Source organism: Arachis ipaensis, chromosome B3, assembly GCF_059453495.1.
Source record: "Arachis ipaensis isolate K30076 ecotype BB chromosome B3, ASM5945349v1, whole genome shotgun sequence".
NCBI lineage: Eukaryota > Viridiplantae > Streptophyta > Magnoliopsida > Fabales > Fabaceae > Arachis > Arachis ipaensis.
The window spans coordinates 121,656,847-121,674,400 of record NC_142438.1 but is presented as its reverse complement, the minus strand read 5'-3'; the positions used below and the strand labels follow the sequence as shown (position 1 = coordinate 121,674,400).

At 36.4% G+C, this 17,554-nt stretch overlaps 3 protein-coding genes and 1 pseudogene across 4 annotated transcripts; 3 read left to right on the top strand and 1 right to left on the bottom strand.

The window, feature by feature from the left end:
* Positions 1 to 2,275: 2,275 nt before the first annotated feature.
* LOC107630879 (protein BONZAI 1) lies at positions 2,276 to 7,392 on the bottom strand. 2 transcript variants are annotated; one of them, XR_001618432.3, is made up of 17 exons: positions 6,803 to 7,392; positions 6,658 to 6,705; positions 6,110 to 6,258; positions 5,967 to 6,015; positions 5,535 to 5,591; positions 4,998 to 5,183; positions 4,773 to 4,907; positions 4,556 to 4,617; positions 4,360 to 4,462; positions 4,164 to 4,278; positions 3,945 to 4,021; positions 3,722 to 3,859; positions 3,474 to 3,638; positions 3,097 to 3,210; positions 2,897 to 2,993; positions 2,534 to 2,813; positions 2,276 to 2,458 (listed from the first exon to the last, which is right to left on the bottom strand). XR_001618432.3 is itself a non-coding variant. In XM_016334154.3 (16 exons), the coding sequence occupies exons 1-16, from the start codon at positions 6,950 to 6,952 to the stop codon at positions 2,719 to 2,721; spliced, it is 1,740 nt and encodes a 579-aa protein (XP_016189640.2). In that variant the 5' UTR covers positions 6,953 to 7,372; the 3' UTR covers positions 2,276 to 2,718. The 2 variants fall into 2 exon arrangements, 1 of the variants encoding a protein (XP_016189640.2); XM_016334154.3 differs by having other exon boundaries at positions 2,276 to 2,813; positions 6,803 to 7,372.
* Positions 7,393 to 10,805: 3,413 nt separating this feature from the next.
* On the top strand, positions 10,806 to 12,041 carry LOC107633533 (uncharacterized). The gene is made up of 2 exons (XM_016337147.1): positions 10,806 to 11,225; positions 11,790 to 12,041. Exons 1-2 carry the CDS (start codon positions 10,806 to 10,808, stop codon positions 12,039 to 12,041), a joined length of 672 nt encoding a protein of 223 aa, XP_016192633.1.
* Positions 12,042 to 14,812: 2,771 nt separating this feature from the next.
* Positions 14,813 to 15,322, top strand: LOC107633532 (uncharacterized). Its single transcript, XM_016337146.1, has one exon. The coding sequence runs from the start codon at positions 14,813 to 14,815 to the stop codon at positions 15,320 to 15,322; it is 510 nt and encodes a 169-aa protein (XP_016192632.1).
* Positions 15,323 to 15,507: 185 nt separating this feature from the next.
* The window catches only part of LOC148572285 (magnesium transporter MRS2-3-like), a 51,974-nt pseudogene continuing 49,927 nt past the window's right edge, over positions 15,508 to 17,554 (top strand).

The window sequence follows — 17,554 nt, the reverse complement described above, 5'->3', positions numbered from 1 at the left end:
GTATTTTTAAGATTTTTTTATTAGAATTTAATTTTGATGCAATAGCATTTTATATAATTGTGTAGTTATATTCGTTTTTTTGGATACTCATTCACACGATAAATATAAAAAATAATTATTTTTATTAATATTAGATACATACGTAAAATTACTTTATAATTAAATCAAAATTAAATTCTTTTTATTATTAAAAATTCATGTCTCCTCCCAACCGAGGAGGACATTCCTCTGCTTTACTCCCTTGTTTATTGAAATCATCTAAACAAAGTCGGAAAAAAAAGGAAAAGGAAAATTATCTTAAAAATATTAAGAATAATTACTTTTTCCCTCCGTTCCCACGTCCACACATAGTATTACTTTGAAATAAAATTACAATAAACCTTTTTGTTTGGAATATGTGAAAACAAATACATAACTAAATTATTCAAACAAATTCGTAGTTATCAAACTCTAATTCTCATACTACTTATATTAAGGATACGGTCATGATTATCTTTATAGATAACATGTATATTGTCATCTACTTTAATTTTCTAATATAATGTTAGTCAAAATAATAATTATCTTAGATTCTAATGAAGAGGTCTTAAATTCAAGTTTTAGAATTATTTTGCATGAAAAGAATGGTCCATTGTAATATTTGGTTTGTTATTTAAGTTCATGGTCTATGACTAAATATTTATAGTCAAATTTAGTGACTATTCTCTCAGCAGATATTCAGGTATTTTGATAGATAGTATAACTAGTTAGAAGATTCTTTTTCTAATTAACTCTTTGGATATAAAAATTAAGCAAATAAAGAATTATAACCTAAATTACTAAACAATTTTATTTTAGATGAATATTAAAGGATCATCATAATTTATTATTTTTGATTATCAGTTAATTGTCAATGTTTAAAAGTATGGAATAAACTTAATAAAATATGTTGTTGGATTATTAAATTAAAGAAATTGAATTAATAACTAAATTATAATAAAAAATAATAAATTCTTAGCATTTTATTTTATTTTATTTTGGCCTAAAACAATTTTATTTTCGGAAATCGGTATAACCTGGAAGCGGAGAAAAAGTGACAATCCATACTGAGTTACGTTCCCAATCCCAATCCTCAGTTGCTAGATATAAATAATTCATTGGGCCTCCCCTTTACTTAGTATTTTTTAACAGTTAGTTCTTGACGCAGTAATCGTATGTTTAATTGGTCCGAAACCCGATTCTTTGCATTTTTTAATTAGTGTTAGAAGTTAAACGATCTTTGCGCAAAGAAACACGGGATAACTAAATAAGGTGTATTTAAAGTTTAAACTATTATACCACCCCATATGTGTGTACTGTGTACCAAGGAATTAGAATCTGTTAGAGTATTTATTCCTTAGGTGCGAGATAACATGGCAGGTGTGGTGCAAGTGGTTGAGGTTACTAGGAAGAGAGTGGGTGATTCCTGGAACCGTTAAAGAATTGTTCGAGAGTTGGCATGGCATGCATAATAGACAACAAGGGTAGAAGATGTGGATGAGTGTTCTTTGCAGTGATTTGAAACATCTGGTTGGAACGGAATGCACGAATCTTTAAGACTGCAAGAGCAAATCTAAAGGTCATTCACACAAGAATGGTGATGAGTTACACAGAATGGAATGGAGGTGATCCTGGGGGAGGCTGATGATAGGACTAGGAATGCTAGGGGTTGGTTTATTTGTTGGTATCTCGTTATGTGTCTTCTTCTTTAATTTATATGCTCCACTTTAATGTGTCTTCCTTTGTTTCAAAAAAAAAACCACCCCATATTTATTTTCTTTTGAGGGGCAGATGAGGATGTTGACCTCTCTGAGCTAAGCTCTATGTTTGACTTTTGACTATAGTTGTACACAGTATACTTGAATCCATACTGATGAGTGATGAGGAGCTTGTTTGTTTCAACCAAGGTAGAACTCAATCACGTGGAGAAGTAACTAACTTTTTTGCTTTAAAAAGTTGAATCAAAATTTCTCCGGGTGGAAACCCATTCCACCTTTGATTCTTTGAGCAACGCTGTCCCTTTTGGATATGTAAACAAAATCACCATTCGATAATTTCATAATGGCTACATTTTTTTTTTAAAAAATGAATCAGCTTGGCATCGAAAACATGTACCAACAAAATTTAGGTTTAAAGGACTCTAATTACAGTAAAAGTAAAACTAAAAAACGGACAGACGCAAGAAACCAACACAAAACAGGTTTTCTTCGTCTTCCAACATATCTACAAGGTGTAGTTTTTACTTTTCAGAGATGAATTGATGATAAAAAAAACTAGTAACCTTTACTAACTTCATGGATATAATCAATTTCCATCTAAAGACATCCACAAATGATCTAACTTGCATCAAAGTATCAATTCACAAATGTTTTCACTTATTGGATCTCAACGTTCACTGAACGACTAAAATTTTCCCCTCCAATTTGTAGTTCTGATGAACCTGCCACAAAACCCACAAAGCATGAGTACAAGAAGGAAAGGAAATCCTACCCATAAAGCTCGCTCAGACAGATACCAATCTTAGATAAATGCAGTTGGCTAGCGAACCCTTCTTGACCTTCAATTAAATGAGCATTCAGCACAAAGCGCGAGTTTGCACCCTTTAGCCAAATTTCAATTTAATATACTGTGAGGGCCTTGAAATGGCACAACGATCAATGGATAGAACGTTTTACTATGTAGTTTGAAAATGGTTCCTCTTTAGAGAGTAGGTTGGATATTCCTGTTTCTCATGTACGATAAAAATTGAGTAGGTAATTCTGCTAGAAGTGCTTGAACTACTGAAATTTCTCCACCTGCAATGGGAAGATTGCAAAGACTTTGTGAGTTAGAAGGCAATAGGATGGAGTTACATCATAATATGCAAACTGATACCTACTTTGAACATCTCGAAATGGAACAAACTGGACTATATCACGTGAAGCAACACGTCCGAATGAACTTTCGAGTCTCTCTCCCTTGTCAGCATCTAAAATCTATTCAAAGGAGTAGCAAAACTAAAAAAACCAGTTGTGGTATACTGATCACACAGTTCCCATGAGGAACAGTTATGTATAAAAAGCCGCCATGTTTTCATACCTCCATTTCTTTGAAATCAGCTCCTCCAACTCCAACGATAAGGATTGATAATGGTAGGTCAGAGGCTTTAACAAGGGCATCTTTTGTTTCTTGGAGATCTGTCACCACTCCATCCTAGTGATGTCAATTAAATGTCAGCATCAGCGGTGGAAAAGCAAGATGATGCAAAAAATCATCACAGGCTTAGAAGTCACGACAAAGAAATTTTTTTTCTCATATGCAACACAGATATAGAGTGATTAGCTCTGCTATGATTATATGGCTGAATCACGGCGCATGTCGGAAAGAGACATGGAAGAAAAAAGACTACAGGAGGAGTAAATTGCAGCTACATAGTTCTAGAGAGAAATAAAAAAGTTCTAATTCTTATTTCTTACTGTGATTATTAACAAAACAAAATACTTTCTTGCACCAGTTGCTACAGATTGGCTGGCAATAAGTGCAGCATTGCTTATGACAGGTCCAAAAAGAGTTGGTCCTGCAAGAGAAACATTAAGCAGGGCACTTGTGTATGCCATCATAATTCCTTGGATCCCTTCCACCTGTTAAACACACAACTTCAATCACTGATGAACTATTTTATGATAAGTGAAAACAAAAGCAAGAACAGGTGTAGCATATCTACCTCACAATAGTGACTGCTTCCATTCAGGTTAAAACAATGGGAAACAGGACCATCAATTGGTCGGGCACCAAATCCCCATGTAGGAAATCGTTTGTCTGAATCATAAAACTGTAGCACCTCTCCAACCTCAACAATTGCCTAGAAATAAAGTTGGGACAAGTTCAAGACAAGGATCGCTGGAAAAACAAATGATTCAAACTAAAGATCACTTCTCAGTTCTCACCTTCTGGTATGCATTTGGCCGTCCTGAAGGATCAATATAATGCAAAGAATCTGGAAGGCGTGGATTCCCATTTGAAGCTGATAAACCAGGAGGTTAGTTATATTTGATTAAGAATGCATAAACCTTTGTCATCCAGGTATATCTAAGGCCCCTCATGTTGACAACTACAGAAATCTAGAAAATAATAAGGTACACTTCATTTGAGGATATGAGCTGTACCTGTAAAATCAATGGCCACCATGAAGTTCAATTCAAAACCCGCAGACAAGTAATCAAGGAAACTATATTGGACACTTTCAGAAAATTTGTCCAGATATACCCGGCTCTTTAATACCTGTATTATAGAAAAATATGTTTTACACTTTTTAGAGAAAGAAAGAAGGATTCATGACACAAATAAACTTTATAATAAAACCTTGTTATGAGAATTATGACCACCGCCAGTAGGCAAAAATAAAGTTTCTCCTTGACCACTAGCATGAAGCTTCTCCAACTCTGCCAAAGACTTTTGCACTTTTCTGATAAACCAAAGAAGCATTTCAGCCTAGAAAGTATATTGATAGGCAAAGGAACAAACAGACGAAGGAAATTAAAAAGTAACCGCCAATTACCCTATCAAATCATGTTTGCCATTGGTATTGAAGTTATAACACTCTAGTATCAAAGGATTGTCCTGTATATAATAAAAACGAAAAAATGAGAGCTTCCACTGTGTCTAAATCATGAAGTTCAGCATATTATTCCATATATAATCTCATAAAACATGGCCATATTTCCATACTTTTATAGTTTTACGGAAAGAATAAATTAAGACGGTGATCCTTGTACCTTGCCTCCTACTTGTTGAATGTTTAAGAACACTGGCTTCCACTGTGGGCTGAGATCATTCTTTATAACTTCTGTTTTACAAATTGGAATATGGGTACCACCTTCCACAAGTTTTGATATTATCAAAAAAGGATCCTACAAGACAAAACAAAACCATGTCTTATTTTATACAATAACTGGCTTTCCATATAACACCTAGCAAGAAAAGGAAAAACTAAGACATACACTTTTTGAGAAGAGATCCCTATTTTCCAAATCTGAGCACCTAAATATCAACTCTACTGTAGTCTTTGAGCCAACACATTCCTCTGCATGCACCAAGAGCTTCCCGCAATTTTGGGAATGCATAGATCTGATAGGATCTTCTCTACGTAGCTCTAATGCCAATGATCGATCAGACTTTATAATTATCTGCAGATGCCATACTGTCACTGTTGATGGGAAGAGTTCTTGGGAAGATAATTTATTTTCAGAAATGAATAAGGTGCTAGTGCATCATAATTTGAGTATGCATTATGAAATGCTTGTCTTTTCTGAAAAACTTCCAATATGCTTGGCAGTTACCTAGTAAGCTATTAACTCAGACTGAGATGGTAAGCACTTTCAAACAGCATATATTGGAAAAAAGTAATAAATGTGAGATAGTGAGAAGCCATGAAGATACAGCTTAACTGAGACTATAATGAAATTTTTATTTACTTGTCAGATATCAGACCACAAAAACTTGAACAGCCACAATAGCCTGAAAGATTTCCACATTACCTCCGATAATGCACAAGTTGCCTCACCTAGAAATTGTTGCTCTTCTAGCTTAAGCATCTGCATAAGTCAATCAAAACTTACAAATATGGACTTTTATGCTTTATCAACTTGTTATTACATCTAATGAAAGAGAAAGTAAAAAGTTCCACATAGCAAATTAAAGTATAGTTTTGGAACTAACTAGAATATATTGTTTCACAACCTTATGAAGAGATTGTGTAGAATGTCAACCAATAAAGAAAAAACTTAAGCAGGTTCAGTTGTATACATAGAATCATAAAGAAGTCACAAAACAGTAAAATTCACAATCCTATTAAGAAAGGGTTACACTTTAGAATATAACATGTGAAATTATCTTTATTAAATAGCCACTTGAACTTAAAGTTAAAGGAAAAAGGGTGACGTCAAGAGTCTCCAAGGTAGACACTATACCTTCACATCCAAATTGTGAAACTGAGTATCAACGTCGTACACTCGAAACCTGTGATAAAAAATATTTTACGGAATGATTCCTAGTGAAAAAACAAAACGCTAGTGTGCCTTGTTAGAAGTATAAATATAAGCATTTAACTTACACTAAAAACTGAACAACCTCGAAATGATACATGATTAAGTGTTTAGTAATCCACTTAGGATCCAAAGAATTCAGAACTACTTCAGTACGGCCGATTTCCTCAAGTGCTCCATGTTTCCCTCTTGTATAAAGAACCATCATTGGATCACTCTACAGCAAATAACAGCCACACAAACAATCAATGGTGACCGTATTTACCATCACAACAATTTTGCAGGAAACGATAACAATCCAAAACCAGAATGAAATAACAATAGCCTGGCCTCATTTTCATTATAAAATATATATAGTTTCAATGCAACGTCACCATAATCAAATAGTCCTGCACAATTGCCTAAAATGAATTATGGATTTGCAATAATTTCGTGGTTTGTTTGTTTGTTTTGCTTTTAAAAAACAAAAAATCACGAGCTCGTTACAGAAAACAAGAGATAATTCTGGTCTTGCAACACTGAAATTGACATTCATCAACTGAACTACATGAAACTGAAGCTGAAAGAAATAACAGAACAAAGATATAAACGACGATGGATGCTCGAAACGACGAACCTTAGAGAGAAAATCTCGATCACGCAAGCCAGAAGCAGAAAACGACAGCTGCCCGCAAAACGACAAAAAAACGTTACCATAAGAGAAGTTAGTTAGGTAAGAGTAGGAGTGGTGGAAGGTAAAGAAGGGAAAGAGAGGGAGGAACCTCGATCTGAGAGAAGAGGCCGTGGTAGCCGCGGGACCTGAGGAAGTTGTCGACAGCGTCGTTGGGAGCGTCGATGGCGTTGAGGAGGCCTCGGGCAGTTCCCCCGATGGCAGCGCGGCCACCGGGGACGTCGGAGAAGCAGTTACCCATCGGAGACTGAAATTGAATTGAACAATGAATGAATGGAATAATCCTAATCCTGTTGCTGTTCCTTGTTTATCTACTTTGTTAGTTGCCAATCAAATAAATATCTATGAACTTTGTTAGCTTCTTCCTCCGTTATTTCCAGAACCCTTCCTCACTCCTCAGTGGCAGTGCTCGCTTTGGACTTTACATTATATAAACTATAAAGCTGTGGGGGTACCAAAACGCGGTTTCGTTATTTATGTCTGTTTTACCTTCCTTGGAAAAGAATAAGAATTTTCACAAGCGAAGACTTCAAATTATTAGTAAAAGACTTCATATTTTCATTTCCACTGATTCCTATCTTTTTGTCGCTCTCTTTGCTCTTTTGAAAGATGATGAAGATCTAGAGAGTTGTCCGTGCAACTAAATATGTAACATTCAGATGGAGCTTAATTAAATGAAATATAGAATATATAGCCGGCGTTTGATATTATAATACCTAGAAAAAAAAGTTAAAAAAATGTTGAAATAAAAGTAATGGACTTATTTTAAAGAGCTTTTGAAATAAAATGTTAAATAAGTTAGTTTTGAAAAAAAAGTTTAAAATATAACCGCTTTTATTAATAACAGTTTATAAATAAGTTATTTATTGTTTGAATTTTTAATTATAGAAGTATTTATTTTAAAGTTATAACGTTTGGATAAATAACTCAAAAAATATAATTTTTTTTACATAAAAAAAATGAATATTAAAATAACGATGATAACAAATACTTTTCAATATTGAATATTAATTTTACATAACCTAATCACTAAGATTACAATCCATTAGGCAATTGATTCTTTATTTATTCTCTTATTAGTTCCATTTTTCTAGTGCTTTTAGCATTCGATTCTTCCCCACGTAATATCATTAGAGACTAGTTCTTCTACTTCACCTTCACCCATAACAGTATTCTTGTATGCGGTGAATAGTAATAAAATTCTAATTCACAATAATCTTGATGGCAATGCCAAAGAAATTATTGTGTAGTTAGTGTTTATTATGATATAGTAGGTGAAAATAAAAAACAAATGTGAAAATGACTTTGCAGTTTTCGTTCACAATAATCTTGATGGTAATGCCAAAGAAATTATTGTGTAGTTAGTGTTTATTATGATATGGCAGGTGAAAATAAAAAACAAATGTGAAAGTGACTTTGCAGTTTTCGTTAAAGAAATTGGTAGGGAAGCATATGAATCAGAGTGTTTCATGATGATGGGATATGGAGAAGGATGTAGCCGAGATTTAGAGGGCTGTTTAGATGTGTTGGATAATGTAATTAGAAAGAATTTAATGTTAGTGTGGAAGCCACTGTTGAAAAAGTCAGACACGGCGGTAGAAGTGGTGCTGAAGACGTACAAGGAAGATGAAACAAAGGGTACAATGGTAATTTTAGAGGAAAATTTAAATGAATGGGGAGAAGAGATTTTAAATTTGGGAAAGAAAAATTGTACATTGAAGGAAGTTAAAAGAGGAACTGATTTGGTGGAATCTTTAAATTTAAATGATGATGCGGTTTCAGATAGTACGATATCATGGTATAATAATAATAGGAGTAATGTAAATCAATAAATGTTAAATAGCAATAATGATGATATGAGTGTAAGGGCGGATTCTTGGTCCAATGTGTTACGTCACAAGAATATAAGAGTGAGTAGTATGACTTTAGGCCAAACAAAAGGAGGTCAAAAGAGGAATGGGCTGATTGGTGTAACACTCTCACTACCAGAATATCACGCTTCTGGCTGTGCCACTCTGATAGCAAGAAATATTACGACTAACTTCATATACTTAATATTAAAATAGTAGTCTTTGACTCGACATCATATCGCTGACTTCATTGAAAACCGGAAATAAATACTTTATCTTAAAAAGAAACAAACAGACATAGATTCATATACAAGACTTCTTACATAACGGCTTATAACATAATATATATATATATAAAACATACAACTCCTATCCCTCTTACAAAATTGTAATAACAAAGACGAGGGAAGAAAAATTATCTAGTTAATACAATATCACATAAACCAAAATTCAGTATAACTCTTCATAATGCTCTTTCATCCGATTCCTGAAAAGGTAAAGCTGTAGGGGGTGAGAACCTAACCACACGATCTCACCACGGAGTTTTAGAATTGTCATAAGAAGATATTTAATAAGAAAACTGTTTTCAAGCTTAGTGATTATCATAGCCTTATGAATCTTTTAAAAACCAATAACTAATCATTCAAAACCTTTTTTAAAGAAACAATATTTAATCTTTCAGAAATCCAAAACCTTTCTTTCTTATAAGAAAATCTTAATCAGAAACCAACCACGCAATCAATCAACACAATCATCAATTCAGCACCAAAGCTCATTCTCAAAAGTAGCACACTAGGACAAACACAGATAAAACATACAAGGAAAGCACATGTTTAGGTAGCAGTTACAGCAAATAGTTCAGGTAGCAGTTAAGAACAGTTTAACAATTAGGCAAACCAAAACAAATACAAACCCAAGAAAAGCATACAAATGCATATGATGCATGCCTGTCCTATGGTTAATGAGCTCATCTGTCGGTTATCCAGCCAACCCGACAAGTCTGAAAACCTTAGACTGTCCCCCGACGCGCATCCCCATGAGTCTATGCATAGCTCTCTCTCTCTCTCTCTCTATATATATATATATATATATATATATACTCAAATCGCTCAATGGGGATACCATTCCCGGGAATTTATAAGTGCCCGGTCACCCTTACGTCGTAGGGTCAATAGAGTATCGAGTTTCAACCTGGAGCAAGTGGTGGCAAGCCACTGCGTCTACCCAAGGAAACTCGTGTCTCAGATAATTCAAATTCATAAGCCATATGAATAATCCACTCAATATTCATCAATGTCTAAGTCATTCTCAACATCATCATCATTCATCAATCCATATCTCATTTCTAAATTCATTCAAAATCATATTTCAAAGAAAATCCTCATCATCCTTCTTTCCATACCGTTCACTAACAATCCCAATTCAAAATATAATTCTTTCTTTGATAAAGAAATCAATCTTAAAACATATAATGTTTAAAAAATAGATCTTTTCAAATAATTACTCCAAATGAAACTTCCAATTTTATAAAATTTCGGCAGCATCTACTCTAAAACTCGGATTCTGCCACCCTTTTCGGGTCCCAACCAAACCAAACAAAATTCCTGTTAATCATTCAAAACACTTCCAATTACCATTATCACAACAACAACATTCAACCCAAGGAAATTACAAAATCCAAAATTCAATCAACCAATCCTATAAATCACAATTTAAACCAACTTCAATCAACAACATCAATCAATAATTAAGAATTCTCGATCTTCTCAAACAGTTTCAAACCAAACCATTCCTTAAACCCCTTTCGAATCATTTTCAAAATAGCAAATCATTCTCAATAAACAAACCGTTTTCAAATATCAAGTTCTTTCCAAATTTATTTTAAAATCAAATTCTGATATCAAATCAGGTTCAGTATCAAATCCAAATTTCAATATTAAATCTTTTCTAAAATCAAATCGTTTCCAAAATTAAGCTAAATGCCAATATTAAATTTCTTCCAATAACTCACCACTTTAACAACATCAGTTAGCCAATCAAAAGTTTCAACTTTCTCAATCGATCAATCAATCAATTGAACTAATAATCTCATTCATCCAAAGCAACTCAAATTAATTCATAAGACTTACAAAATCACAAAAATATATTTTACGCATCAATATCGATTTATAACAACTCTGGAAAGTAAAACAAGTTTAAGAAACTATGCAAAACTATAGGAGGCTCCTCCGATGCTTTAAATTGATGTCTGGGTTAAGTATCAACTTTGAGAAGTCTAGCTTGATCCCGGTTAATTGTGAGCCAGACTGGGTACAACGGATGTGCAGCGTTTTGGGGTGCAAGGCGGCAGTACTACCTGTGAAGTACCTTGGTGTCAATCTAGGGGCGAATCCGTGGCTTTTGAAAACATGGAAACCAGTGATTGATAAGGTTGAAGAGAAGCTTAGCCTATGGAAAGCGAAGGTGTTAAATAAAACTGATAAATTGGTTCTTATAAAATCTATTCTCAATAGCTTGCCAGTTTATTATCTTAGCTTGTATAAGATGCCGAAGGCGGTTGTAGAAAAGTTAATTACTTTACAGAGAATATTTCTTTGGGGAAAGGAGGATGGTAAACCTGGGATTGCTCAAGTTAAATGGGAAGTAGTACAGGCACCTAAGAAGGTAGGAGGTTTGGGGATAGGTGATGCAGTGGTTCGGAATATGGCGCTTCTATTTAAATGATGGTGGAGGTTTTCTAAGGAAGATTGTCCACTTTGGAAAAAAGTGGTGTGCTCGTGTAATAACCTGGATCTGAATCGGATACTATGCACTCAAATGCTCCCCACTAGAGGTGGTCCTTAGAAGGATATTTGTCAAATACAGATAAAGGAGCAACATGTAAAAGAGAAGATGATTAATGGTCTGTATATGGAATTAGGAGATGGGAGGATGATTAGATTTTGGGAAGATAATTAGTTACATTGTGGTGTTCTAAAGTCTTGCTTTCCAAGACTTTTCTCGGTTTCAAACCAAAAAGGGTTCACTATACGGGAATGTGAATTTTGGGATAGATTAGAGTGGGTGCAAAACTTCCAATAGAGAAGAGATCTATATCAATGGGAATTAGAGTTACTAAACCAACTACATAGTGTTTTACAAGAGGCCAAATTGATAAGAGGAAGAGAAGATACAGTTGTATGAAAATTTGATAAAAATGGACTGTTTACTACTAACTCATTTGTACAGGTATTACAGGAAGAAAGGCTACCGGAGGATATATCAAGCTATAGTTTCACTAAAGCTATTTGGAAAGGGCTGGTTCCACCTCGAGTTGAAGTTTTTACTTGGTTTGTATTAATTGGTAGAGTGAATACTAAAGATAGGCTGAGTAGGTCTGGTGTAATTGAATCTAGTGACAATTTGTGTGTGCTATGTGGTAAGGACATAGAGAGTGTATACCATTTGTTTGTTGCTTGTGAGTTTTTGTGGCAGCTGTAGTGTGCTTGGGCTTGTGATAGTGGCCGTTCATAGACTATCGTAGATACGATAAAGGAACATTTCGAAAGTTGGACAAGAATAACAATGAGAAAAAATCATAGGAAGAAGTGGTTGATAGGTTTTTTTGCTATTGTTTGGAATATCTGGTGGGAAAGAAATCAAAGGACCTTTCAGAATAAGGCATCCGAAGTTGCTGATATTGTTCAACATTCGTTTAAAAGCTATAGAGAGTAGACTTGTGCTGATTCCTTTAGTTGTTGATGGCAATGTCAGAGATGACAAAGGAATAGAGATTATGAACAGTTTTTTATTCTTGTTATTTTTACTCCACCTTGTTGTATTGAGTTTTGTGTTTAAAAAAAAAAACAAATGTGAAATGTGTGTCAATGTATATTTTGTTGCTATTTTTTATTTTTTATTTTTTTATTCCTATTAGAACTTTCTCCTCCTTTATTGGGGTCAAAACTTGCTCTAACTATAAAAATAATAGCAAGCTATATAAAAATAAAATCACATGTAAAAAAATAAAATTAAAACTGAGATTTCATACCATACACAATGTTAAATACAAATTTAATAATAAAATAGAGTGGTAAAATGGTAAAAAAAATACATGGAAGGAATATATAGAAGGAATATATGCAATAGGTGGATGGTCAATACTTCCACCAGATAGAACATTGCGTAAAAATGGTGGTGGAAGGCCAGTACTTCTAGCAGATGGAACCTTGCGTGAAAATGGTGGTGGAGGATCAGTATTTCTAGCAGAAACAGAAAATATTTTTCACAGAGCCAAAAATAAAAGTAAATTTTTTTGTTTTGAAGTCAATTTTTTTTTATAGAAGTGTGATAGAATGACTTATCGAGAAGGAGAAGTCATATATTTCTACTTCTTCAAAAAGTTAGGAATTAGCCTTTTGAAAAGTTAATAAGATTTTTCCAAATGGTGCCAAATACGCGTATTGTGATTTTTTATAATTCAAAAGTAAAAAAAAAGTAGCTTCTACTACTTTCGAAACGGGCTCTTACAAAAATAACAAATTAAACTTCATTGTGGATTTGTTTGGCACTCAAAACTATATCTATTTTGTTACATAATATGAGGGTAATCAATGTCTAATGATCAATGTCTCCCACTTCTCCAAAAATATTATGCTCTAAAATTATATTACGCGGTATACACGACTTCTCCATAGAAATTATGCAAAGACATGTAGCTTATTAGACTTTTTTGGCTTTTCAGACAAAAGTGATTTTCAGCTTTGACCTTCGAGTGTATAGATTTTTTATTGTAAATAATCTCAAACATGCAAATAAGAGCGTAATAGTCTCTGATAATTAAATTCCCTCTAACTAGTCAATTTGATTCCATAGCAAAAGCCCCATGCCCTATCAATGGGCAAATGAAACAGAATTGAAGGAAAAGAGTAGTATGCTATGACGCTATGCCCATTGATGCATGTGCGGAAGGGAAGGACCATCAACCAAGAAATAGTGATGCAACTTTGCAAGCAAGGGTGACATGTCTTTTGGTTGAAACCCCAAAAGTACAACAGCATGACATGGCATATAAAAGATTCTCCTCATGCTTGAATTACGACAGAACTTGAATTACTGGTATATTTTACGTTATATTGTAGATGCATTAGGTTCTATACGTTAGTTTTCTTTAGCATGTTGTTGACATTGGAGCAAAATTCACAGGGAGGTACGTCGGTTTAGTGGACCACATACCTGTCTAGCACCAACCATGTCTCAGAACCATGCTCAACTGGATAATGGGTTGACCTGCAAGGTCGTGTTACCTATGATAAAGAATGATCCATTGGTGTCTATCTCAATGCTGCAAAGTATTGTCCATCAGAGTCACCATTTTAAGCCCTCGTATCGGAAGGTGTGGATGGAAAAGCAAAAAGCGATTGCCAAGATATATGGTGATTGCGAAGAGTCATATAATAGGATTCCGACGCCCTTACAAGCTTTCCAACAGTGCCTCACAGGTACGATCCACGAATGCATTGCTGTCCCATATTACAACGGGGATATGGTTTGATAAGGTTTTCTGGGCATTTCCTCCATGTATTGAAGCATTTAAGTTTTGCAAGCCGTTTGTATGAGTGGACGGAATACATTTGTACAGCAAGTACGGGGGGCGTGCTTTTAATTGCTATGGCTCAAGATGGCAACATCAATATCCTTCCCATAGCTTTTTCATTAGTGGAGTTTGAGACAACGGGTCATGGTCGTTTTTTCTCTCAAATTTGAGATAGCATTTTACTCCACAGCCAGGAATCCTAATCATATCAGATAGATCACAGGCCATTCACATCGCTCTTAATGCACCTCAACAGTGGATGGCATCCTCCGTCAGCATATCATGCTTATTGCATCCGGTACATGGCTTCAAACTTCAATTCCAGGTTTAAGTCAGCCGAGGGTAAGAGGTACCTTATAAATGTTACGTACAGTCCAAGTAAGGAGCGGTGCGACTGGTACTTGGATACTTTGGGTACACTATCCCGAGAGATGGTGGATTGGGCTCTTTGTTTCAGAAAGGATTTGTGGTTACAACATTGCGACGAAGGTCGTCGGTATGGTCACATGACGACGAATCTATCAGAGTGTATAAATGCCGTGCTGAAGAGAACGAGGAATCTTTCAGTGCCAGCGATTGTTCGGACAACTATGAGAGGTTGCAACAGCTGTTTGTGCGCAGAGGACGCGAAGCACATGCTCAGTTACAGGGTTGACAAATCTACTCGGCACCGCTGATGGCAGCTATAGATAAGAATAAAGAGAGCCTACCGATGATGCGAGTCACCCATTATGATCGTAGGGCATCCGTTTTTAGTATGGAAGAGTTGGAGCTAGTGGATGGTTGGTCACAGACTTCATATCGGGTTCGTCTAACCGAGCGTACATGCGACTGCGGCCTGTTACAGTCATTGCATTACCTATGTCATCACGCCCTAGCAGCATGTGCAGCTGAGAGTATTGAGTGGGGTCATTTTGTGGACCCTGTGTACACAATGGCCTCTGTATTCAGGGTATACGAGAGAGAGTTTTTGCCGATACCAAATGAAAAGATGTGGCCTCCATTGTATGGTGCACGCCTGAAGCCCAACTTAGCCATGAAGAGGAAGGCATCGGGAAGGCCGGTATCTACTCAGATCCGAAATGAGATGGATGCCATTGACTGTGCGGAGAAGAGATGTGGGCTCTGCCACGGAGAGGGCCACACTAGACGTGGGTGTCCCAATGAATCCCACTCGGATCCATGATGACGCAAGTAGTTTAGGGTTTAGGCCTTTTGTTCCAACGTTGTCACTTTGATGTAGTGTTTGTTATTAAATATGTTTAATGTGTAATGAAGCATAATCTCTGTATAACTAGTTACTTTCGACGTTACGGACCCATTTTTCATGTACAACATTCCAATATTTTCATTAAAAAGGCAAACACCAAAATGGGTAAACAAATAGAGGACAAGTCTGGTAATACCCTGGATCTTTCCCCTTATCTCGGATGCACTAACCCGAATAAAAAAACGCGTGTATCTTAGGTGCAGTGTATTCAAGATATACTTATGTTCATATAATAGTTGGATCCGAGATATGGTTTGCAGACACCCTATCATAGCACGGGGTCAGTGCACCCGAGATGTGGGCATTTTGGACAATGACCCTCAGTACTCGAGATGTAACTCAGGGTGTATTTTCGTAATTTCTTCGACATTTATGTATTTTGGTAAATACTATATTATTTAATTTAAATAAAAAAAATCCTTAAAAGTCTCCAATTTAAGAAACTAAAAAGAGCAGAGATAAAGAAAGAGGGAAGTGGAACGAGGGGTAAGGGTGAGGGAAGCGTTCTGTGTACGCGAAGAGAGAATAGTTAAATGCCAAAACCTAAAAGCCATAGAATATAATTAATGCAAGGAAAAAGTTGAATAATTGATTAAGTGAAGGAGGGAATCGAAGGGATGAATATTCGGGGTCAGGGCCTCCGGTTCCGGCAGCGGCGGCAGGGATGATGGATGGGATTGGGGTTCCTGTTGCTCTGAATCGGATAAGCAGGAAGAAGGGGACCGGGGTGAGGGCGTGGCTGCTTCTCGATTCCAGTGGTCAGAAGTAGGTTGTGGAGGCCGGTAAGCATGCCATCATGCGACGCACCGGTCTCCCCGACCTGCGACCTCCGTATCCTCGACCCTCTCTTGTCCTACCCCTCAACCGTGCTAGGCCGTGAGAGGGCCATCGTGATCAACCTTGATAACATCAAGAACAGCCATGTCGGCAGTAAAAGTGGACTCATGAGTGCTCGGAAATATGTACTGGGACATGATCTATGCCCACACTCGAGCTTCCATAGTGAGGTCTTGGGCGGAGATGCTCTTGGGTCTAGTCCGGTATTGCCCATAGATCTAATCGCTTCCGGGTTGGGCGATGACTCCATGGATGAGGTTCCAGTCAAATTGAAATGTCTGGCGCTCAAGCTGTGCCTCTTGATAGGCATCCATCCCATCCGGACTAGGTAAAAGATCAAGTACTTTCTGAATAGCACCTTCTGAGATAGGGACTTGCTTTTGGCACACAAAGACTGACTGGAGGGTAGGTGAGTGATAGTTGGCATAGAATTCAATAACCCAAGAGAGATTTGCTTCTCGTGCTGCCTCTTTAAGAGTCCCCACTGTCTCCTTTCAATGCGGGGCACCACAAATTTAACGAAGTGCTCTGGAAGAATGAGGAGGTGCTCATTGTGGTAGTTTCTCTCTACTAAGACGGGGAACATCCGCTCACCATAGCGGTTAGTGAATCGTGCAGAGTCCCGTGCGGGAAATTCCTTCTCCGATTCATCAACTCGGATGGTCCTCTTCACCTGCTTAGTAGGTGGCTTGACCCTTGAGGATGGTTGCGCCTTAGCCGGTGCTCTTTTAGTTCCCTTCTTCGCCGGTGTCTTATTGGAAGCCTTCTCTTTTCCTCTCTTGATGGCCATCCTGAAAAAGGAAGAAAAAGAAGGAATATTGAACTTAGAGAGTGATAAACTACTATTTTATGGTTTATCTTGTGCTAAATAGAGTGGATTTTATCAATCTTTTATACACTTATTCATATGAAATGCATGGTTTTACATTTTCCTTCCTAAATTGATGCTATGATTGAAAACATGCTTATTTGGCCTTAAATTCATTATTTTTAATCCTCTCTTATTTCCATTCGATACCGTGATATGTGTGTTAAGTGTTTTCAGGGATTACAGGGTAGAAATGACTTAGAGGATGGAAAATAAGCATACAAAAGAGTAAGGAACACAAGGAATTAAAGATTTCATGGACGAGTAGCGACACGCACGCGTGTAGCACGCGTACGTGTGACTTACAGAATGCGCATCGACGCGTACGCGTGACAGGCCGTCACGTGCTGCATATCAGAATTCGCTGGGGGCGATTTCTGGGCCCTTTTTTACCCAGATTCAGGCCCGAAAGTCCAGATTAGTGGCAGGGGTGTAGCTGAGAC

What these genes read in the sequence shown, in the direction of transcription:
- LOC107630879 (XM_016334154.3), bottom strand. Translation starts at nt 6,952, where the DNA reads ATGGGTAACTGCTTCTCCGACGTCCCCGGTGGCCGCGCTGCCATCGGG. An exon ending in TTCACAATTTGGATGTGAAG is followed by an intron (nt 5,592 to 5,966) that starts GTATAGTGTCTA and finishes TGACTTATGCAG; the next exon opens with ATGCTTAAGCTAGAAGAGCA. An exon ending in GGCCAAATGCATACCAGAAG is followed by an intron (nt 3,860 to 3,944) that starts GTGAGAACTGAG and finishes CTTTATTTCTAG; the next exon opens with GCAATTGTTGAGGTTGGAGA.
- LOC107633533 (XM_016337147.1), top strand. Translation starts at nt 10,806, where the DNA reads ATGTCTGGGTTAAGTATCAACTTTGAGAAGTCTAGCTTGATCCCGGTT. An exon ending in TAGTACAGGCACCTAAGAAG is followed by an intron (nt 11,226 to 11,789) that starts GTAGGAGGTTTG and finishes TCATTTGTACAG; the next exon opens with GTATTACAGGAAGAAAGGCT.
- LOC107633532 (XM_016337146.1), top strand. Translation starts at nt 14,813, where the DNA reads ATGGCAGCTATAGATAAGAATAAAGAGAGCCTACCGATGATGCGAGTC.